At 38.4% G+C, this 24,163-nt stretch overlaps 8 protein-coding genes across 8 annotated transcripts; 3 read left to right on the plus strand and 5 right to left on the minus strand.

Annotated features, from left to right (window-relative positions):
* Window positions 1–154: 154 nt before the first annotated feature.
* SMKI05G0050 (SRP1/TIP1 family protein) lies at window positions 155–529 on the minus strand (the record flags this gene model as incomplete). Its single annotated transcript, XM_056221751.1, has 1 exon — window positions 155–529. One exon carries the CDS (start codon window positions 527–529, stop codon window positions 155–157), a length of 375 nt encoding a protein of 124 aa, XP_056081511.1.
* Window positions 530–2,537: 2,008 nt separating this feature from the next.
* On the minus strand, window positions 2,538–6,005 carry SMKI05G0060 (uncharacterized protein; the record flags this gene model as incomplete). The annotated part of the gene is made up of 1 exon (XM_056221752.1): window positions 2,538–6,005. One exon carries the CDS (start codon window positions 6,003–6,005, stop codon window positions 2,538–2,540), a length of 3,468 nt encoding a protein of 1,155 aa, XP_056081512.1.
* Window positions 6,006–6,483: 478 nt separating this feature from the next.
* SMKI05G0070 (uncharacterized protein) lies at window positions 6,484–7,806 on the minus strand (the record flags this gene model as incomplete). Its single annotated transcript, XM_056221754.1, has 1 exon — window positions 6,484–7,806. The coding sequence occupies one exon, from the start codon at window positions 7,804–7,806 to the stop codon at window positions 6,484–6,486; it is 1,323 nt and encodes a 440-aa protein (XP_056081513.1).
* Window positions 7,807–10,256: 2,450 nt separating this feature from the next.
* Window positions 10,257–12,011, minus strand: SMKI05G0080 (glycoside hydrolase family 13 protein; the record flags this gene model as incomplete). The annotated part of the gene is made up of 1 exon (XM_056221755.1): window positions 10,257–12,011. The coding sequence occupies one exon, from the start codon at window positions 12,009–12,011 to the stop codon at window positions 10,257–10,259; it is 1,755 nt and encodes a 584-aa protein (XP_056081514.1).
* Window positions 12,012–12,867: 856 nt separating this feature from the next.
* Window positions 12,868–14,712, plus strand: SMKI05G0090 (sugar porter family MFS transporter; the record flags this gene model as incomplete). The annotated part of the gene is made up of 1 exon (XM_056221756.1): window positions 12,868–14,712. The coding sequence occupies one exon, from the start codon at window positions 12,868–12,870 to the stop codon at window positions 14,710–14,712; it is 1,845 nt and encodes a 614-aa protein (XP_056081515.1).
* Window positions 14,713–17,656: 2,944 nt separating this feature from the next.
* On the plus strand, window positions 17,657–19,165 carry DSF1 (mannitol dehydrogenase DSF1; the record flags this gene model as incomplete). The annotated part of the gene is made up of 1 exon (XM_056221757.1): window positions 17,657–19,165. One exon carries the CDS (start codon window positions 17,657–17,659, stop codon window positions 19,163–19,165), a length of 1,509 nt encoding a protein of 502 aa, XP_056081516.1.
* A 434-nt stretch (window positions 19,166–19,599) lies between these two features.
* HXT13 (hexose transporter HXT13) lies at window positions 19,600–21,303 on the minus strand (the record flags this gene model as incomplete). The annotated part of the gene is made up of 1 exon (XM_056221758.1): window positions 19,600–21,303. One exon carries the CDS (start codon window positions 21,301–21,303, stop codon window positions 19,600–19,602), a length of 1,704 nt encoding a protein of 567 aa, XP_056081517.1.
* A 2,303-nt stretch (window positions 21,304–23,606) lies between these two features.
* HPA3 (D-amino-acid N-acetyltransferase) lies at window positions 23,607–24,092 on the plus strand (the record flags this gene model as incomplete). Its single annotated transcript, XM_056221759.1, has 1 exon — window positions 23,607–24,092. The coding sequence occupies one exon, from the start codon at window positions 23,607–23,609 to the stop codon at window positions 24,090–24,092; it is 486 nt and encodes a 161-aa protein (XP_056081518.1).
* Window positions 24,093–24,163: the final 71 nt, after the last annotated feature.

Here is a 24,163-nt window from a genome sequence, read left to right on the forward strand (position 1 = left end):
TAATCCGGTGATGGATCATATGCACAATTGACTAAACTCTTAGAATAATAATATAAATTCAAATATATTCGACTATCATCAAAAAGCTATTTGCAATATTTATTTTCGTTATTTCTCAATTTCTATATAATCTCATTCGTAAAGGCGTTCATTTCTAATTTGGAACGGCAGTATAAATACCGTCCTTGGATAGGGCACTAGAGATCGCTGGTCTCAATCTGGTAGAGTACCATGGGACACCAGTGATCATTCTGGTCACTTGGTCTGGGGCAACACCAGTCAACATGGTGGTAAAATCACCGTAGTTGAAGACAGCTTCAGCAACTTCGACTGGGTATGTTTCAGTTGGGTGGGCGGCTTGGAACAAGTAGTATTGCGCCAAGTGAGCTCTGATATCAGAGACGTAGACACCTAATTCGACCAAATTCACTCTTTCGTCAGATGGAGATAAAGTGGTGGTGGCTGGGGCAGCGGCAACACCGGCAGCGATAGCAGCAACACCGGCAGCAATTGAAGTTAATTTGACCATTGTATTTGTTTTGTTTTTTAGTGCTGATATAAACCTTACTAGGAAGTAAAGAATGAAGAACTATTCACAAAGGTAGATAATCAAAATAGTCCTATTTATATAAGTTTCTTAACTTCCTTTTCCGATTGAAAGAGGACTCATATGGCGCCATTTTTCATCTCAAATCATCCACAACTCAATGTCTGCATCCGATTTCTTCACCAGCTCTTACTACCCAAACGAATTAAAGACTAACCTCCATTGCCCATCTGGAATCGTTCATATTTCATCCTTCACACCTTATTCACTATCACTATGGAGATGCATTTGTTCTTGAACGATTCATGCATTCTTCATAAATTCGTATATCAATGGTGGTGCCTGTGTGTGTATTCGTATGCGCGCAATCCGAGATCGACAATTATAGGGGTGCCCAAGTGCCTTTGAAGGAAACCATTTACGTGCCTGCAATGATTTTTTTCGAGGAAAGAGAATACCTCAATTTGGTTGGGACCCTCGTTCAGAAGCCATTGTATGAGCCTATATTTGCATGCCTTAAACGATTGCCGCGGGATAATAATAATACAGTTCATTTCCTTAAACTGGAATGAAACAACAATGGTGTGTTGAAAGTCTTGCGTATCCCGTAGGATTTTACGATCCTGAACACTACCATCGAGGTTATTTGAAACTAGATTCAGGAATCCTAGTGAGGCAAAGACATTGTAACAAACAAGGACTGTAAAATGGTTTTGTTCAATAATAAAAATGTTGGGACAGGTAACCCGTAAAAAAGAAAATATCATTTGTGTCAAAAGAGAACATCAATGTATAGCTACTAGTAGAGCAAGAATTATTTATTCCATCGAGTTTTATTGCTGCTAAAAAGCTAAAAGTATTAGATAAAGTATTATAATTGGCATAGATAGTACTGATCAGTAAGCAGGGTTCAAGTCGTCATCAAGAATTGTTAGGAGCTTAAGTACATAGATCAATAATTCTGTTTAAATTGCAACGTTCCCACAGAAGAGGAAATGAATATAGTAAAAGGTAGAGTCATAGATGTACTATATTATCATCAAATAGACTTCCAGTACACTCTTTATACATAATAGTCGAGAAATTAAATAACAAGCAACATAAATGCATTTCACTTGTTTAAAGCAAAGGTAAAGTTACATTTAACTTTTCGGAAAAATTGGGCGTATTTTTTATATACCAGGTGCAGTATAACGAAAACATTAGAAGTAAAACATGATAATGGCATAGAGATGGTTGCTATCATGTAAAATGAAGTAGATATATCATTGGTTCTGAGTATAATAACACCAATATGTTTCACAAACGGAAGCTGTACTAAAGTATCTCACCAAAATTATACTTCCAAAATCCTTTGAAACAGTCAAAATTTGCATCTGTTTCAAGGTTATATTAACCTTTGATAAAACTTATCTTGGAAATTACTCATTTATTTCTTAAAGTAACTTCGAAGGTTAGACAAGAGAGTACAAGTAAATAAATACTGTTAGCACTTTTCTGGGATGGTTGAAGTTTAAACTCTTAATTCTGGACAATAAATACTGGGCAGTTTTTTTCTCATGTAACTAGTTATTCCAGAATGCTGCAATCTGAAAGAGGTGCTACGTTACCATTTCGATATCAACCTCATACATTTGTGAGAGATTGGCGAATTTTGAGATGATTGTTGGGATTCCATTGTTGATAAAGGTAATAATATTAGGTATGTAGATATACTAGAAGTTCTCCTCGAGGATATAGGAATCCAATAAATGGAACTCGTAATTCTACATAATTCTGTATATGCTTTTATTGTCATTTTATATTTGTCAGTCATTATCCTATTACATTATCAATCCTTGCATTTCAGCTTCCACTTATTTCGATGACCGCTTCTCATAACTTATGTCATCTTATAACACCGTATATGATAATGTACTAGTAGTATGACTACTAGTTGATAGACGATAGTTGATTTTCATTCCAACATACCACCCATAATGTAATAGATCTAATGAATCCATTTGTTTGTTAGTAGTTTAAATGTTTTTATTGGAAGAGGTTTGGTTAATACGTCTGCAATATTCTTTTTAGTCTCGATATAGCATACGTGCAAATTATTTCCTGATACTTCATCTCTGAGTCTCATTGCTTTAGTACCAAAAAATCTGTTTCTAAATTTCTCTTCATTTTTGGACATAACTATACTGATTGTAGATTTACTGTCAGTAAGTAATCCTTTAGTAATTGGTTTTTTGTTAAGTTCTTGTACGAGGTAACTTAGATTATTTAATAACGGAACAGATTCACTTATTGCGTGTATTTCTGCTTCTGTAGTCGAAGTACATGTCAATGAAGCCTTGGTGGACTTTCCTCCAATTACCTTTCCATTAAGTAGAAATACGTTGCCAATCTGTGATTTATAATACGGTTGATTGCCGTATGAGGCATCGCTTATAACAACTAAATTATTTGCTGGCTTAGTAGATTTGCTTTTGTGCCATATTAGTTGTCTATCTCTCGTATCCCATATGAACTGTATCAATTCATATGTCATATCTAACACTTGCTTGGATGGAAATAGTATATGTTGTGCAAGCGTGTTAATGTAATATAATAGGTCGAATCTAAACTTATATCCAACGTATGACGCTAGACCTATTAGTTTTTGCATTTCATGTACCTTCATTTTGTAATCATCTTCTTCTAGTTCTAGCTCTTCCTGGTCTATGTAAAGGCCTGGTTGGCCTGGAGCAGCAAGTTTCTTTCCTTTAGGGTTCAAAGGTACGTTTATTTTGGGTAGTTTTTCAGTTAGAGAGTTTTCCATACCTAACTTCATGTATTTACCTCTCTTATATTTGATTTCTAATCCGAGAATGTCATATTGTATTTCATCATTATCCTCACCTAGGTTTATAATCTTCGTATCATACTGTCTCTTAAGTTTTTCTATAACTTTCTTATTTGCATTTAAGTCCTTGCTAAATAATATCATATCATCAACAAATAAGCAAATTGTCAATTGACTATTCTTAAATACACATGACCATCCACGAACTTCTTTCATATCACATTGTTGTATCAGATATGATTTAATAGTTTCATACCAGTTTGCACCACTTTGTTTCAAACCATAAAGTGATTTCCTCAAACGTATTAACTTGTTATTCATTCTCAAATGTGGTGGGGGTCTTATGTATAATTCTTCTTTAATGTCTGCGTACAAGTACGCCGAGGATATATCTAATTGTGTAATAAAATAGTCATTGTCTAATGCTAGAGACAGAGATGTCATCAATGCATAATGGTGTACAGTGTTGGATTGCATACCTGAGTCATACGTATCGGGATGTTGAACGTCACCTCTTGCAACAAATCTAGCTTTATGAGTTCCGTCGCGTTTCTTGTTGAAGATAAACATTGAGTTTATTACCCTTTTAGGGTCTATATCTTCCCTGTCATAATATCTGTCTGTATCCCAAGTGTTCATTTTTAGTAGTTGATTGATTTCTTTTTGATATGCTTCGATATATTTTTCCTTTTCTATAATATTTTTATTGTATGTGATTGCTTCGTCATATCTTAAGGTTGCTCGTATCGGTTTGATTGATTTTACTGTTTTTACAGCTGCGATCAGCAGTATTCGTTTCTTTGACCTTGGAGGTTCTAAACTACGCATATTCTTTGTATTCCATGTGTCTCGTGATACCTCAATTTCAGTTTCATTATCTTCTAATGATCTTTTCTTGCTATTGGTAGTAGCGGAGATATTAGAGTCATCCATACCACCCAAACTGGAATTAGTTTGACGAGAATTGATCGGGGGAAGTTCTTTAAATGGGTCAGGGAATTCGGTAGAAAGTATTGGAGGTAGATCAGGGAGAGGGAGATCAGCGATAATAGATTCCTCGATATTCTGTTCGGGACGAGTAACTGGTGTTTTTATAGGGGAAATATGGTGCGATGAGTCCTTTTTCAGTGGATAAGCATCGATTGAAGGTGGACGGTGTTTGGTCCTTTTCTCAGTCTCTGGATCACTTATCTGCAAATCAGTTTTGTTGCTGGTACCACCCAAACTGGGTATCGTCACGCCCTTATAGTCAGCATCAATGTCACTTTGTGAGTCTGAGTCACCGAAATCATTAGATGTATTGGCTTGATACGAATGTTGTGTGTCGGGTTTGAACAAAGGAGTAAGTAGAGGAACATCTGATTTATTTATACCACCCGAACCGGTACTGTCGTTAGCAGCAATTTTTGGGATGCTAGATCTCTTCTTAGACGGAAGAATATTAGATTCAGATATGTTTGGATCAACTTCTCTGGGTGCTCGAGTCTTGGTTTTAGAAATAGGCGTTGATTCTTCAGTATGAGTTAAAGGAGGTGGGGAGTCAGTGGGGATTGGTACTTTTGGAAGTACATTTCGTTGGTGGTCAGGATTCAATTCAATGTCAGATTGATAGTCATGGTCGGATTCTATGTTGAGATCATTTGATTGTTGGATCTCATTTGACGCAATGAACGATTGATAAGAAGCAGTTAAACGATTCAAATCGTCATCGAAGGTGAGTGCGTCGTAATTGAATTGGTCTAATCTGGATTCCTTGCCTTGAAGAATAACGTAATTAGTCGTATCTACTGTCTTCTTCAAGGATGGGAGATAGATGATATATCCATAAGAATTTCGAGATGGATGTAGAGCATAGCCAGTGATACCACGAGGGTGAATTTTTGAGTCAGGGTTGTGGTTATTGACTATGACGGGTTGACCGAAAGGTAACAAAGTACTGATGTCAAGTCCTGCCAATCCAGCGTGTTGTCTTGCAGATTTTTTGCTTTTGGGCGAAGCTAGTGAGTTCCTTACGATAGTAGAGAATTCGACTGCTGAAAACCATAGATGATTCGGTAGACCACTACATTGCAGTTGGGTACGACAGTCATCTAATAGGGTACGGTTTAGCCGTTCAGCGATACCATGGGCTCTGGAATCCGCTGTGGTTGTATAACATGGAGTTATACCATTTTTTTCAAGGAATTTATGGAGAGTTTTGTTAGTGTACTCAGAACCACGGTCCATTTGGATAACCAGAACATTAGACTGAAACTGGTTTTTAATGAAAGCCAGTATCGTAGTAAAGACATCGAGAATAGAATCCTCGCGACGGTCATGTAATGGATAAACCCAACGGAATTTGGTTTTTTCATCAGTGAATGAGATAAAATAGGATGGTGCGCTCTTTGGTAGGTTGTGAACAGGGCCAAATATGTCCGTATGTAGGTATTGAAAAGGTTCATATGAATTTTGGTATTTTAGCCGTGATCCTTTGATATGTCTGTGTTTGGTGCTTTTACCGATTAAGCAATCGGGACATTGATAATTAGTAGCGCTAGACCAATCAACATCAGATTCATTAAAATACGTAATAGTGTTCTTTTTAAGTGAATATCTAATTGTCTGGGCATTGGCATGTGCAAGCATCCGATGAATGAAAGGATAAGGATATTTGTGTGTTCTCTCACTTGTGTGAACATTATTGATTGTGGGTATAGAGATATTCGATGGAAGCAAATATTTTTTAGATACCCAGTAAAAGTCGCCATATTTTACGATAGGTGCAAGTACAGTGCCGTCAGCTCGTTCTAATACGTTTTTGGTAAAGCATGCTGTAATATCTATTGCAGCCAGTTCATTTAAACTGAGTAAGTCATAGGCTATGTTCGGGGTGTGCAATACCTTTATTGATGTTTTGGTGTCGTCCTGGAAGTGAAATTGAAGATCACCAACAGCGTTAATCGGGATATTTCTTTTTTGAGCATCAACTACGTTTATGTCAGGATTAGGTGATGCTGAGTGTATGTGATGGACGGATCTTATGAGAGTTCGCGATGCTCCTGAATCAAGAAGAAGGTGTCCAGGAAGTTCATCATCATAATGATTCGTATGATTTATGGTAGATTCAGTAAGTTTCTGGCCTAAGGTGAAGGTCGTGCTTATTATTCAATTGAATCGGTCCGGTAGTTGATTCACCGATGGAATCGTTGTCAGTACCGGGAGAGTTTTTAGATGTGAATACGTTATGAGCCCTGGCTGTTCTTGATTTCGAATTATTTGTTTTTTGGGAACTTCGAGTTATAGCTTTGGGTTTGGTCGTATTCATGTAAGTTCGAGAATCATTTCTCTCATCACTCGGATTTCTCCTGTAAGAAGGTTTGCTGCGTCTTGATTCCTGTTGTTCTTCATAGATAGCATGGATGTCTAAAAATAGTTCAGCAACTGTCATATTTAGATATCGATGACGTGTGTAGCGTAAAAATTTGTATTCGCCAGATAGGCCTCTCATGATTAGTTGGCATGCTACTTTGTTATTGATGTGAATGCCATTGTTATTTAGTCTGTCAATAATGTTTGTGACTTTTGTTTCAAATGCTTCTGCAGGCGTACTGCCATTATATTGCAAATTTGCGAGTGTCACGATGTCATTTGCCTCTTGATTATCAGATTGCATTTTTTCGATGCTTTTCGACAGAATTTTCATGATATCCGTATAATCAATAGATAGGATGTCTTTGACCCAGGTGGGTAGGAACTGAGATGGAGCGAATAATTGAAAAGTGTGACATAAGAAGGTGAGTTCATTATCTGTCATCTGACGTACTACTTTTCCGGTTGTTGTCGGAATAATATCACCGAGATTTGAATTTTGCAAAAATTTAATGTATGTTTTAACCCAACTTAGGAAGTCATTAGGTGAGGTTAAGATTGGTGGTGGTCTGACATAATTATTAGTGGATGTCATATTAGACTTCGCTGAGGATGAATCAGTGAATGAATTTTCAGACTCGGGTGATGAAGTGTTTCGATGTGTTCCATCAGGTGGTAAATATTGTGTAAACTGTGAGTTTGACTTAGATGGAACATACATGGGTGTCATTTGATAAGGTGGATACGGCATCAAAGTTGGGTGCCCGTATACTTGCCAACCAGAAATATTGGCTTGTTGGGGAGTCATCATGCGCTGCTGTGGGAGCGGCCCATTTTGTGGCAATGGTACTTGATCAGCTGGAGGAGAGGCATGATGGTGGTTCTCTGGAACAGCAGACGAGTGAGGTGTCGTTGTCTGTTGAGAATGAGCCTTAGTGGAAGCCTTCTCAAATTCTTGAATTTTGGAAGCTGAAACGTCTAACGGATCTTGATTTGTGTGGACTTCTGTAGAAGTAACCGAAGCACAGGCGCTACCATGAGAGATTGGCGAATTTTGAGATGATTGTTGGGATTCCATTGTTGATAAAGGTAATAATATTAGGTATGTAGATATACTAGAAGTTCTCCTCGAGGATATAGGAATCCAATAAATGGAACTCGTAATTCTACATAATTCTGTATATGCTTTTATTGTCATTTTATATTTGTCAGTCATTATCCTATTACATTATCAATCCTTGCATTTCAGCTTCCACTTATTTCGATGACCGCTTCTCATAACTTATGTCATCTTATAACACCGTATATGATAATGTACTAGTAGTATGACTACTAGTTGATAGACGATAGTTGATTTTCATTCCAACAATTTGGAAATTCATTTATTAAAAGGTTTGATTTTAGGACTAGTAGACCTTCTAAAAATTAACACACAGCAAAATAGTACGACATCACTCAAACATTTTCAGGTTATGTTTAAAAAAACGGAAAATCTTTTGAGAAAGGCGCTACTTTTTTCTCCATTGGCAAGTCTAAAGACGAAATAACTTTTAGGCTCTAATTTTTGTATGGCATGGTTATGCTCATAGTAAATTCTTTTAGTTCTTTGATATTGACGTAATAAAAGCTAAGATGAGTCAGGATTTGTAAAAGGTCTATTCGTACAGATCACAAACATATTTAAATAGTAGTTAACAAATAGAATTGCCTCATTGAAAGCAAAAAATTTCTCTAATGAAACTGTATTAAAACAAGTACTCAGTAGTTCAATTGCCCGGAGTGTTAGCTAAGGCTATCATCACGTCACTGAAAACCCTTTCATCAAGAAAAGGTTTATAGCTCCAGGAAAACACAAGTTAAATACTATCTATATTTTCTTCAGGGTTGCAATAAGAATCAACAATCCATTTTTATATATTCGATATTTCAAGGAAATTATTCATATTTTTGTTGGTCGCCAATAATACTATAGCAGATTATGGTGGTGTTTGTGTTTCTAGATTATAATATACGTTCTTGAAAGACTAAATGAATTATGAGACCAATAGAACAATATTCAAGTTTTTATCTTTAGTTTAGGCTAGAAAGTAAAAACTGAAAACTTAACAGGAGAATGAACTAATAAGCAGAAGAAAAAATAACTAATTTGAATATTACTCAACGTAACTAATTTATTCTTGGGAATTGCTAAACAAGTAAACCCTGGTATAATTCGATTTGAAAATTTAGAGCGCTCATTCAAAAACATACTCGTTTGTACAAGTACCATTTCATTTCCATATAATTTCAATAAGCCAACACAATCATCTCTGGGCTCGGAAAATTTTGTTCTCGAAGCAACACGAAACATCAGTCAGTGTTTTTATACCAATCATGTGTAGCGTAATGATGATCTACATTTCTATTGTTGCCCAATTCAGTAATTTCAAATTATCCAACTGTCGTTCGGGTCATTAAGAACTATTTAGTGCTTTTTGAATTATCATAATAGAGCGTGACCTCTTATACACATTCACACATATTATAGCCTTTTTCTGCTGTGATTTAAAACTCATGATAGTGGCCATGGTAGCGAAAATCGGTTATTGAAGTAGCGACAGCTTTCAGCCCCATCTTTTCGGGCGGCACTCCTCAAAGTTCACATTACGCTTAGGAACAGATATAATCCTCTTCAGTGAATCCTTCGACACATGAACAGCTGTTTCCATTGCGATTATCTACAGGATATTATGTCACCAACTGACCATATTCTGTAGTCTTAGGTTTGGATACAGCACCTTGTAACGAAAAATTGTATCCCTTTTTCTTAATTTCTTGGATAGCAATCTCTTTTTTTCTGAAGTTAGCTTGTGGTATATAAGAACAGTATAATTTTCCTTGAAGTTTTACAGGTTTGAGATACTTAATGAACACATTATCAAATCATCAAATTAGGTATTGTGCCGTTCTAGTCACTGCTCTTCAAAATTTAACTTGCGATACTTTGAATTGGCTCAGTGTAAGTCTAGTATTCTTTGAGGACATTAGTCATATAGTTATCACGTCAGTAGATGGGAACCTTACACATGAAATACTCCGATTTGAAGTTTGAATTTTCTATACTGACCTTGCCTTATTGAAAAAAAATGTGGTCGGTGTAGCCAGAATCTGATAACTGATAACTGTATCACTTTCAATAGGTCTTATGAAATTAGGGGGACTGTTCGCTTTTGAAGTGGGCAAGAAAGACAATAACTATGGTCAATTCATATTTTAGACGTCATCTACTTATTCCATCCATATAATCTATAATGGTTGAGCCATCACTTCAAAAGTCCGGTCGTTCACTTATTATAGCAAGATTTATAACTTTCACATCATAAACATTAAAGTATCATAACGTATGCTGGCTATACAGGGGATGGCACTAGTTGATTTTGATAAAACAAAATTTTAGCAAGAGTGCCACTAAACTAACATACTAAAAAAAAACTATCTAATTAGATCCGACTTTTACTTGTTAAAATGACAGCCCGATTGACCAAGAGTTTATTTGACGAGGTAAAGTCTACCTTCCCAAGGTTTCAAAACTCTAGAGGAGGCGTCCGCATCGTCGTAATTTCCGAGCATGAAAGATAAGGAAGCGTCTTCTCTTGGCAAGTTGAATTCAACTTCTTCATCACTGAAATTTAAGGCTGCAAACAGCGTCTTGTCTTCATACTCTTTAGTGAAACTAAAGATTTTGTCACTGTCTAAATCAATGAACTGAAAATCGTAACCATAAACCATAAGATCGTTATACTTCTTTCTAGCTTGCAGAGCCCTTCTCCAGAAGTTGAGGACTGAACCATTGTCTTTCGTTTCCTGCTCAACATTGATTCCCTGTTGAAACGATTCGTTCAGGAAGAACCAGGGCTTGACGTCTGGACCCGTAAAGCCAGAATTGGGTTTATCTTTAGACCATGGCATGGGGGTTCTCGAATGGTCTCTAGATACCAAGGCAATCCCTTCAAGAAAATCCTTCATTTCCTTGGAGTCCTTGCCAAACTTTTCTTTGATGATATTGTAATTGGTTTTGACATCGACGTCCTCGTATTTTTCAATGGGCCAGTTTTTGAGATTTATCTGGCCCAACTCTTGGCCTTGATAGACATACAATGTTCCTGTCAAGGAACATTCCAACAATGCCAACAGCTTACCAGATATGGTCCGATATTTGGGTGAATCATCAGCAAATCTCGTGATTGAGCGAGGTTGATCGTGGTTCTCGATATAGGTAGTAGCCCAACTGTCAGTACCGTTGATAAACAAGAAGTTAGATGCAATAGCTTCCTTCCATTCTTTCAAAGTGAAAGGGACCTTGTTGTAACGGAAAAATGGTGAGGTGCCAATATCGACGTGCGTGAAAGAAAAAACTTCACTGATTTCGTATCTGGCTGCACTGGTGTATAACGCATTGTCGCTTCCATGAGCAACTTCACCTACTGTCATTATTTCTCTACCATCTTTAACTCTATTTTTCATGAACTTGTGTAACTCTTGGTGGTATTCATGGATTCTAGGACCATTATGAGACCCCCAATTTGGGTGTTGCAATTTCGAGGTTTTGTCAAAGATCGGAGAGTCTGGTAAGCCAGGACGTTTTGAGTATAAACCAGCGGTATCAATTCTAAAGCCGTCCACACCACGATCGAGCCAGAATCCAACCGCACTCTCAAAAATTTCTTTTCTGCAATCTTCGTTTTCCCAATTCAAATCAGCCTGACCAGTCGCGAATAGACGCAAATAAAATTCATTTGTAGTTTCATCGAACGTCCAAGCCGGTCCACCAAAGAAAGATCTCCAGTTGTTTGGAGGGATTGGTATGCCATTCTCGTCGTAACCTTTTGGTGGTCTCCAAAAGAACCAATCGCGCTTTGGATTGGTCTTTGAAGATCTGCTCTCTTTGAACCATTCATGCTCTGTAGAGCAATGGTTAATGACCAAATCAGTGATGAATTTCATACCAAGCTTGTGAGTTTTGTCAATTAGCTCAAAACAGTCCTCATTGGTACCGTAAGTTGGCCAAACTTTTTCGTAGTTAGATACGTCATACCCCATATCCTGCTGTGGAGAGTCGTAAAAAGGACAAACCCAAATAGCGTCAGCACCAAGATCTTTGATGTACTGCAGCTTGGAAGTTATCCCCTTCAAATCACCCCAGCCATCGTTGTTAGAGTCTTTAAAACTTGCCGGGTAGATTTGATAGATCATGGCTTCTTTCCACCATTTCTTTTCAGTTTCAGGATGATCAGAGATAGTCATTTATGTATTGCAATTATGTTTGACTGATTTACTGTTTCAAATCACTTGAAGACTCTGTTCAGAAGAGATGATATTTTTCTTTGAAGACTTACTTACAGGGCTTTTATACCTTGTTCGGGGGGACCCCAGAAAAATATGCTGCAAGAGGAACCTCGAACAAAGGATCTTTTCATATTACTTTGTTCAAACCATCCCACGATATTGCCATATTACGTAACCGAAGATACCAAGAAGAGGAACAAAAACCTATTCTATATCGACTTCGAACAACTCTTAATTGTGGGGGTTCGCGAAAAATCGCGGATAAACCCTGTAAACCTAAACCCCATATTTTACGATATTTTTAACGAAGTCCGCAAAAAGGAAAAAGATTATATAAAAGCGAGAGTTTAAGCGAGTTTGCAACAAGTTTCTACCTCTCAGAATAAGTTATTACAATCCAATGGTTGTGTTTTCGTACCTAGGTGGTGAAGTTATTCAGGGGAAGAACATATTGTTATAGATTTGAAGTTATGTCAGGTTACTTTTTTTACGTTTAACTCAGCTTTTGTGCAGGCGTTATAACGCTCTATCTACTTTTGTAAAGAATCGGCACCTGAGGGATTCTTCCTGGACTTCTCGGTAGTTGTTTAAACTCTTCCCCAGGTCTCAGAAAATCTACATTGAATAACAAACACAAAGAAAATTATTCGTAAACGCAAAGCTTGGCTTAAATCCGGCCGTATACATTTTGTCCAGAGTGCATAGTGCATAATTATTTATTATAAAAGGAACCATTAGTACTCCAAATTTGCTGTGGTATATTTTGGAATATTCATCAAAGGAATAGAATAACATCGAAGATTATTTGTTGAGTATGAAGGGCATATCCTCACTAATAAACAGAAAAAAGGGTAGGAGCGACTTGAACGTAGATAAGATCGAGGACGGAATTAATGGTACGGATCTCAACTCGATAGAGATGCAGGAGGTAGGTAAGAAATCCGACTTCGATCTTTCCCATATTGAGTATGGCCAAGATTCACGAGGACTAAAAGATAATCATGAGGAAGTGCCAGATCTTCTCGATGAAGCTATGCAGGATGCGAAAGAGGCAGATGAAAGTGAGAGGGATATGCCGCTTTTGACGGCTTTAAAAACATATCCCAAAGCTGCTGCTTGGTCGCTGTTAGTCTCTACAACGCTGATTCAAGAGGGTTATGATACCGCCATTCTTGGATCGTTCTATGCTTTGCCTATTTTCCAGAAGAAATACGGTTCTCTAAATAGTAAGACGGGAGAATATGAAATTTCAGTTTCTTGGCAGATTGGTTTATGTTTGTGTTACATGGCAGGTGAGATTGTCGGTTTACAAATGACTGGTCCTTTAGTGGATCATATGGGTAATCGATATACTTTGATTTTGGCGTTGTTCTTTTTGGCTGCTTTCATTTTTATTCTGTATTTTTGCAAAAGTTTGGGCATGATTGCCACAGGTCAGGCATTGTGTGGTATACCTTGGGGTTGTTTCCAATGTTTGACTGTCTCATATGCTTCCGAAATCTGTCCTTTGGCACTAAGATACTACCTGACAACTTATTCGAATTTGTGTTGGACTTTTGGCCAACTTTTTGCTGCCGGTATCATGAAGAATTCCCAGAACAAATATGCTAACTCAGAATTGGGATATAAGCTACCATTTGCTTTACAATGGATCTGGCCTCTTCCCCTGGCAATAGGGATTTTCCTCGCACCCGAATCTCCATGGTGGTTGATCAAGAAAGGAAGAATGGAACAGGCGAAGAGATCGCTTGAAAGGACATTGAGTGGTAAGGGTCCCGAGAAAGAATTGCTGGTAAGTATGGAACTAGATAAAATCAAAACGACTATAGAAAAGGAGCAAAAAATGTCAAATGAGGGAACTTACTGGGATTGTGTGAAGGACGGTATCAATCGGAGGAGAACGAGAATTGCATGCTTATGTTGGATTGGTCAAACATCCTGTGGTGCATCACTGATTGGTTACTCAACTTATTTCTACGAAAAAGCTGGTGTTAGTACCGATACAGCTTTCACTTTTAGTATTATTCAGTACTGTCTTGGTATCGCTGCAACGTTCATATCCTGGTGGGCTTCGAAATATTATGGTAGATTTGACCTTTATACGGTTGGATTGGCTTTTCAAGGCATTATGTTCTTCATTATCGGCGGTTTGGGATGCTCGGATACTCACGGTGCCAAAATGGGAAGTGGTGCTCTTTTAATGGTTGTTGCCTTCTTCTACAACTTGGGTATTGCGCCTGTCGTTTTCTGCTTAGTTTCTGAAATACCGTCTTCTAGGCTAAGAACCAAAACAATCATTTTGGCTCGTAATGCTTATAACGTGATAAGTATTGTGGTTACAGTTTTGATCATGTACCAATTAAATTCAGAGAAATGGAACTGGGGTGCGAAGTCAGGGTTTTTCTGGGGAAGCTTCTGTCTCGTTACTTTGGCTTGGGCGGTTGTTGACCTACCCGAAACTGCGGGTAGAACCTTTATGGAAATAAACGAATTATTTAGACTTGGTGTTCCAGCAAGGAAGTTCAAGTCTACTAAAGTGGACCCATTTGCGGTGGCTAAAGCGGCTGCTGCAGAAGCAGCCCTTAGAGATCCCAAGGAGGATATGGAAACTTCCATTGTGGAAGAAGGGCAAAGTATGCCATCCGTTATAAACAAATGAGCTTTCACCGGATAGATTAATATGGCCTTATTATCTTCTATATACCTAATATTTAATACATCAAGACTGCATTTGCATTCCCTATGTTGAATTTCTCATAAAGGTTTGATTGGGACTTCGGAGTTCTTTGAGTGTTACTTTGGAGCTTTACCAACTACAAAACACTAATAAAGAAATTGCCACTCATTTCAACTTACGGAAGGCTATGATGATAGAAAATATGATAACATCCCGTGAGGACTGGATAAAGTTGAGATAATCATTGGGTTTCCATTGTTGATGAAGATAATATCATCATTTAAATATAATATACTATAAGTTTACCCTTAGTATTTTAGAATCCATATAAGGGAATCAAAACTACATTATAAATACATCCATTTCTTCTTCTGTTTTGTTCGTTGTCATTCAGTGTCTTATTACATTATCCATCCATGTGTTTCAGCTTCCACCAACTTCGATGACGTTTCCGTTATTCATCTCATTTTCTTACACTATATATGATAGTAGACCAACAAGATAAGTACTTGTCCTTATAAGGCAGTTGAATATTATTCCAACAACAGTAATGGTTCTTTGCTCGTATTTAAACACACATCTTCTTTATTATAAAAATATTTCATTTTCAGAAAAATCATCTGAGCTAAAAATCAAAATCAATCGGATTAATATCTTTTTTAATATATCTTGGGACTATCAATTATTTACAAAATATTAGAAATACTTGAAAAAATCAGCGAGTTTTAAAATTTTATTCAAAACCCCTTTGGATCATTTTTTATTACAGAGTTACCTTGAAAAAAACTTGGATGAATTTTCAAAAAGTTCCAACTTGTTAACTTAATACTTTCATCGTACTGTTTACAACTTTCACTGTTACATTAGCTAATTCAGATAGCTTTGTTGAGGTTTCTTAATGGACATTACAGGTGTTCTTTGAAAATAAGCCTCTCCAAACATGTCCCGTTAGTATTCAAGGATAATTTATTCATACATCTGTCATATGAAGTACTAGTTTCTATACTAGTATTCTAGCACAATATCAGAAATATAAAAATCTATTTATCCGTAAGACCACAGCATTTACCAAGTGATGCTACATAAAGTTGATTCCACACCTTTCTTTAATATTTTTCAGGACAATAATCACTAGCACAATAAGTGGCTAAAGCGTCATAATAAAAGTTTCTTGGTATGCTAAAGATCCTGATCACCTCAGGGAAACAATTCAGAGAAAACGCACGGTTAGTTATAATCTTTGGAAACCGTGGGGCTATTGTCGCATTCATAATTGTGACACACTTAATGTATAGGGCATAGCGTATACATATCTCATAAGAAGCAAGTAACAAAACTTACCTCCTACTTACTACTAATACAATTCAAAGAATAGTATGTTTCTTTGCAGTGAAAGTAACGGCCTCTTCGTCATATTTCTTGTTCAGAAGTTTGTGAAGAACATCATAGCAGAACAAAGGCTAGACTATATAGTGGAACCTAATATATCCGAAAACCCTAAATAACCAGCTTTTTTGGAACCTCATTGAATATTTTAGAATGTGATATCATTATTCAAAACATATCATCTGTACACCAAGTTAAATGGAAACACCATCATCAACTTTGAGCCTCATTATAATCACATAAAAATCCACATCCTGTCTGTTTTACTGGTGACTACGCACTATTAGGGTCAACAATATGTTTTTTCCAATGTTTCAGGTATTTAATGGGCGAAATTTGGAACCATTGATTCCAGTTGCTAACTTGTCATAATATGGAAGTTTTCAATGGCCGAAGTTGGTCTTTCCCTCGATGGCAATGTCACCGACTCTTCTGAAAATAATGGCAAAGTTACTAGCTTGAGACATAAAATTTTGCTTTTCTTTGTTTACTTCTAGTTAATTTTTTGGTGGTTTCATTATTCACTTAAAAGTTGTATTTTATAATGTTGAAATGATTGGCCTTTTTCATTTGTGCAATTCTAGTTGACAACAATTGGAGTAACTTACATGCCGTGCCACCTTAAATTTAGTATCACTGTGGAAATGAGATGAGCAAGCTAACGTGTAGGCGTTCTGTGATCAGAGGTAAGAGATAAGACGCCGGAGATAAAATACAGCATTATACACTTTGTGTCCTGAAGAAAAAGAAAGTAAAGAAAACAGCTCTTGAATGAGTTTTAATATGCATCCCTGATATGGACCGATGTATGCTGAATCTATGCGTAGCTAGCCAGCTTCAACGAACTCTGTTTTCTGCTTACCAATAATCAATCGCGAGAACTTTCCTCTATATGCTTGCATTATACCTAATGCCAGCCAACCTTTCTGCTTTTTTTCTTCGGAAAAAAGGGGTCACATGTTGTGCAGCGTGGGATAGTCTTTGTGCCTAATTGTGTGCCTGTTTCTTGTTTTTGCCTTTGTGCCTGAGTCGTTCTACCCCGCGTTATCCCACCACATTAACCACTCTCTCCTTGGCGTGGGTCTGAAATTGCTGTAGAACAACTTCAACTAGTTCATTTTTAGCATAAACTTTCTTTTTATTTTTAACTCACCTTTTTTGGTCGAAACACACCATAATTATACGTCATTGAATGAATTTTTCGCGCAGTTCCAAGCAACAAACTTTCCGTAGAAGTTGTGAAGCGATGGGACAGGTACATACATTCATCGTATTTGATGAAAATGGGGAAAAATCGCTTACACCGTAATGCTGGCCACTGCAATTCAGAAGCATTGTATTATAGGGGGAATCTGTGGGGAGATAATTGTCTCAAATTTTCAGATATAATTCAATTTACATATAAATAGCTAACAGCAACTGTCTAACGATTCGCATTAATTTCTTTCCTTGCTCTCTGCACATCATAGTAATATTAGTAATAATATTAACAAAAACAAAGATAAAAAACGAGAAAAGAAGACAAGTAACAACTTTAAAAATGACAAAGTCCAATGAAACAACAGCTACCAGCTTGAATGCAAAAACTCTCAAGAGTTTTCAATCCACCCTTCCAATACCAACTTACCCCAGAGAAGGCGTTAAACAGGGTATTGTTCATCTGGGTGTTGGTGCATTCCATCGTTCCCACTTGGCCGTTTTCATGAACCGTTTGATGCAGGATCACAGCTTGAAGGACTGGTCAATATGTGGTGTTGGCTTAATGAAGGCAGATGCCCTTATGCGCGATGCTATGAAAGCCCAAGATTGTCTATACACAGTTGTAGAGCGCGGTATCAAGGAAACCAACGCTTACATTGTCGGTTCCATCACCGCATACATGTACGCACCCGATGATCCAAGGGCTGTCATCGAAAAGATGGCCAACCCAGATACACATATTGTTTCTCTAACCGTTACCGAGAACGGTTATTACCATAGTGAAGCAACAAACTCGTTAATGACCGATGCTCCGGAAATTGTCAACGATTTGAATCATCCAGAGAATCCTGCCACTCTCTACGGTTACCTATATGAGGCTCTATTGCTGCGTTACAAGAAAGGCCTCACTCCCTTCACCATTATGTCCTGTGACAACATGCCTCAAAACGGTATCACAGTCAAGGCTATGCTTGTTGCGTTTGCCAAGTTAAAGAAGGATGAGAAGTTCGCTGCCTGGATCGAAGAGAAGGTTACTTCTCCTAACTGTATGGTTGATCGTGTCACACCACGTTGCACTGACAAGGAGCGCAAGTACGTCACTGACACTTGGGGAATTAAGGACCAATGTCCCGTTGTTGCAGAGCCTTTCATCCAATGGGTTCTTGAAGACAACTTTTCTGACGGCCGTCCTCCTTGGGAACTTGTCGGTGTTCAAGTTGTCAAGGATGTCGATTCCTATGAACTGATGAAATTGCGTCTGCTTAACGGTGGGCACTCAGCCATGGGATACCTTGGATACTTGGCCGGTTACACCTATATACACGAGGTCGTCAACGACCCAACCATCAACAAGTACATCCGTGTTTTGATGCGTGAGGAAGTCATCCCATTGTTACCTAAGGTGCCAGGCGTGGATTTCGAAGAATACACTGCGTCTGTGTTGGAGAGATTCTCCAATCCAGCAATTCAGGACACCGTTGCACGTATCTGTTTGATGGGCTCAGGTAAGATGCCCAAGTACGTTTTACCTTCGATCTACGAGCAGTTGCGCAAGCCTAACGGCAAGTATAAGTTGTTGGCAGTGTGTGTGGCTGGATGGTTCCGTTATTTGACCGGTGTCGACATGAACGGCAAACCATTCGAAATTGAGGACCCCATGGCAGATACCTTGAAGGCTGCTGCTGTTAAGGGTGGTAAGGATCCTCACGAGCTACTTAACATCGAGGTCCTTTTCAGCCCTGAAATTCGTGATAGCAAGGACTTTGTTGCGCAATTGACTCACTCGCTAGAAGTTGTTTATGATAAAGGACCACTTGCCGCTGTGAACGAAGTTCTAGACCAGGTGTAATTTAGAAAGCGATCCGCGTGCCTGGATAGTAATGAGCAGATATCTGGGATAGATTATGTGTTTTTGTACTTTTTTTATATTATTTTGTTTAGTCATGTAACGTATTATATACCTGTCAATGCATTCTCGATGAATTTTAATAACTACTCAATAACACACATATTTGTGTTGGTCACTGCCATCACCCTCGATATCCACATCACAGATATTAAGCTTTCTCCTTTCGCTTTGTAGAAAAAAAGGAAACGATCAGACATAATACTGTTTTCTGAATAAACTGGTGCTCAGGTGGTAAACACATACCAGCATGTAAGGGTATCGATCTTCATAGCTTCGTGGACCTTCATAAATTCGTCACAAATTAAAATTACACATTTATATGTAGAGCATAATATACAATGCTGCCTAAAACGGCAAGAATATGATCCCAACGATCAATTAGAAGCCTTTGAAAACTTCAAAAATTTCTTCCAATCTTTCTCCTGAGTCTCAGTCTCTTCTGAATGGACTCCTCTCCTTGATGGTGGAACCCAAGATGTGGATTTCCATGGCTTCACACCTTCTTCGTACAGTAATTGGATTTCTTCCAAAGATAAACCGATTGTTTCTGGTAAAAAGAAGAATATGTACAAAAACATGGCAACCAAACATCCAACAAACACATAACCATAGTAGAAATGGATCGAGCCGGTAATGAATGGTGTGAAGAAACCGATCAAGAATTGCCATAGCCAGTTGAATGCAGTTGAAATGGACATAGCTCTGGACTTGACCTTCGAAGGGAACGACTCAGCAACCACGATATAAGCGACTGGTGCCCATGTTGTTGCGAAGCAGAATATATAAAAGCAGGTGAACACAATCATAGCATTACCTGCACCTTTCGAAGAGGGACCATCCTGGCCATGGGGGTAAAGACATTTCACCCCGATACTAGCAAATATAACCATACAAGCCATCATTCCAGCTGCACCGAACAATAGACATTTACGACGACCGATCTTGTCGACGACCATAACAGCGATGATAGTGGAGAAGAAATTCACGGTACCCAAAACGATTGAGGTCTCAAAACCGTCAGTAAGCCCGACAGATTTGAAGATGGTAGTTCCGTAGAAGAAAAAGTAGTTTTCACCGGTAAGTTGCAAAAATGTTTGCACTAGGATCCCTGTAATCAAACGTTGAAGAACCTTTGTTTTAATTGAGAAAAGTTCCTTCCATGATGCTTCTCCTAGTTCCTTTTGGGCGAGCACCCCGACGTTGATTTCTTCAACCTGTCTCTGTACCCATGGATCCTCTGGTGAAACCTTGTTAATCTTTGCAATCGAAATACATGCATCCTCATGTCTTTCACACTCGATCAAATACCTGGGTGATTCTGGGACCAATAGCATACCAATGATGATAATCAGGGCCCACAAAAAGCAAAGCCCAAGAGGCACTCTCCATTGTGCAGTGTTGTCATATTTCCTTGTTCCATAAACACTACAATAACCTAAGAAAATACCAAAGGTCATGTTCAGTTGGTACAATGAAATAAGCCCACCTCTCAGGTCCTTGGGTGCTATTTCCGACAAAAGCATTGGACACAACACCGAACAACCACCAGCACCGAGACCGTAAATGATCTTACCGACAAAGTATTGGTACCATTTATGGTTTGAACTGATCTGAATAATGGCACCAACCATATATACCAATACCACAATCACAATTGCTAGCCTTCTGCCTAACTTATCGGCAAAACGGGCGAAAGAGACACCCCCTATAGCACATCCGACACTAAACATGGCGACCAAAAGACCCATACGAACATTGCTTAAGTAGTACTCTCCAGTACTGTGCTTGTAGGATCCAAAGTTCATTTTGAAGTTGTCCATGTTGATGAAACCTGCTGTAATACCACTATCCCAACCAGGTAGGAAACCTCCAAAGGATATAGGATAACAGAGTAAATAGATGACGAGGTAACCTAGAAGGCCCCTCTTTGGAGGCTCTATTGTATCCCCATTTAAAACTTCGTTGTCATCAAACTCATCAGACCACTCTTTTTCCACACGTGGTGCGATATGAACATCGGCATTAGAAGCGTTCTGAATATCTGTATCACTTCCGACAGAAGATTGTACAGTAGACATCTTTTAGTTTTTATTGCGCTTTTGTTTTTTGTTTTTTGTTGTTTTAGTTTTGTTATCCTTTATTCTTCTAGGGTACAAGTGTACGATGAACCAGAACCAGTTAATTTCACCTTTGCCCTTTATATGTCTCTGTAAGTGGCAGGTTTCTAGGGGGAGGCGACAGTCTCACACCATTGATGCGATAAATTTCAATAATGAATACGTTTGCTTTTTGCATATATCCAGGGGAATTCAACTCTAAATATTACTTCCGTTTCATTGGATTCTGTATCCTATAAGACTAGGAGTCAAGAAATGATATTATTCAATAATATTCTAGAATGTCTACGTCATGTCTGACTAGGCAGCTTCCTGCCTCACTAACCTGCCTGCTGACAAACTACCGCACCGAGGAATCACCCCACTTTATATTGTGCCTTAGTGCCTCGGTGCCTGCACAGATTCTTTTCTATAACCCACGTAGTCGAGACGCATACCCCACCCCCATCTTTGATATTTACAAACTTTAATTTTTAAGTCCGGTACGCGGCCCTTGAAGTTAAACTAAATTAACTGACTGCATAATCCTGCAAATAATGTCATCAGCAAATACCCAATTGGCGAAAAAAGTACATGCTTTTACCCAAGTTATCGTCGACCTACTCATGGGTTACCAAATGGACGTTCGCTATACCCCTTCCAAGAAAAGCTAGAATCTCAGATAACAATAAACAAGCAGTATTATATTTGACTGCTTTGGTGGCACCATATCTTTCTGGACAAAAGGTACGATTGTAGCAACTTCTAGGCCTTCACTAAAATTTTTGGTTGTTCTTTGAAATCATACAGTTGCGAACAAGGATAAGGGAGACGAAATACTAAAAAACGTGAGGCCCTTGTCTCTATTTCGCCTACATAAACTACAAAATCAACTACGCATCGTCAAGTCGTAGTATAAATATTTTGTAGTATAGTTCATAGTGGATTGTGAAGCTACTTCCACGTTTTCGAGACTGTACTCTGGGCACGTTTCATCACTTGCATAACTGCATTGATGAATTAATACATTATTGACATTATGAACATATTTAAGCTGTAAATAAGCATGCCTGTTTGCTCGCTTTTCTTTTCTCTTTTCACAGTCTCATTTTCTTGTAGCGTGTAATTCAGTCTTTTTCAGTTGAGTTAAAAATGCGACTTTTAGTGTTCCATTGACATGCGCGTATATCTTAGGTAAATGCTGCGCAATCATGCCTCTGTTTATTTGCATTAGTAATCTACGGCTGGTGGTGGGGGCGGTTGCATCTCGCTTGCCAGAGATGATACGCTTCCTCAATTTTTCACGATCTGGGGCAGGCCCATTGTTCCAATGAGCCAGTCTATCGTCAATGAATCTATCAATTTCATCATAATTGATAGTAATCCAAGGATGGTCTTCATAGCAGCAACTCGTCCGATTTATTGATGCTGTTCAACTGTCCAAAATCTGAGATCATAGTCAGCCAGATGAAACGATGCGAATGTATTTTCTGCAAGATCCTTATCATTGTGAGTTGTTTTTCTGCAGCAAGCCCATGCCAAGCCTTGAAGAGGGACAATTAGTGCGAGAAGCCTCATTGATTTCGTATATTGGCTTGGTTTTATGGCTCTGTATTTCTTCCTCTTACTTCGGCTTCTTATAAATGAAAAAGAGAATACAACGAACTAACAAGAGCTAACGATGCTAGATTTCCAGTACACTGCCCTCTCTATCAAAAACAGTTAGTTGTAGGTGCTTGTTCAGTATTAAGCGTATGGTGGAGGCACGTGGCTGCTTCCAAGCCACCATGCCTTGAAAGAGGGAGAGAATCGTCAGCACTTATTCATAGATCTTCCTCGCATGACAGCAGAGACGACGGCCACCAACCACGCATCATAATATTGACTGTGCATCTATGCATGATCAATCTGAAAGGTTCATGAACACATCACAAACTTTTCAAGCTATTCCAGCATAGAAATGCTGACATCCGTATACCTAAAGGTCAACGCCATTATTCCAGCACGTCAACCACATCAATTCGATCGATTAAACTAAAGACACCAGCTGGTGACCTGGCGGCATATTGATCGATGTGCGAAAGGCATTTTTCGCAGACTGGATGTTTGGTATATTTCCCAATTTGGCTATTAAAATCGTTATCAAGCGAAAAGTTGCGCGACGACATATAAAAAAAGGAAGGAATGCATATAAGACAAATGAGTGCGCTCCAGTGAAAGAAACCCACAAGCTCACCTCCATCTTCTGGTTTTTCATAAGGAACGTTAGCACGGAGTACACAGACATGTCAAACAAAGAATTTGAGAAAATGACAAGCGATCGAATTGTGGTGAGAGCCATTGAGCCAAAAGACGAGGATGCTTGGCACAAACTGTGGAAGGAGTATCAGGGCTTCCAAAAAACCGACATGCCTCTGGAGGTAGCCACGACTAACTTTGCGAGGTTCTTAGACCCCACAGTCAAGCTGTGGGGGGCACTAGCCTTCGACACCGAGACCGGCAATGCAATTGGGTTTGCACACTACCTGAGCCACTTGACATCGTGGCATGTTGAGGAAGTTATCTACATGAACGATTTATATGTCACAGAACACGCCAGAATCAAAGGCGTAGGTAGAAAACTCATAGAATTTGTATACAAACGTGCGGATGAACTTGGTACGCCTGCTGTGTACTGGGTTACAGATCATTACAATCATCGCGCACAACTACTGTACACCAAAGTGGCTTACAAGACAGATAAAGTTCTTTACAAGAGAACTGGATACTGAAATTGATGTGTAGAACAACTTCCATGTATAAAAATAACAATAGTCTCCGTAAAAACTTCTACCAAGCCTTC

Source organism: Saccharomyces mikatae (genome assembly GCF_947241705.1).
Source record: "Saccharomyces mikatae IFO 1815 strain IFO1815 genome assembly, chromosome: 5".
Lineage (NCBI taxonomy): Eukaryota > Fungi > Ascomycota > Saccharomycetes > Saccharomycetales > Saccharomycetaceae > Saccharomyces > Saccharomyces mikatae.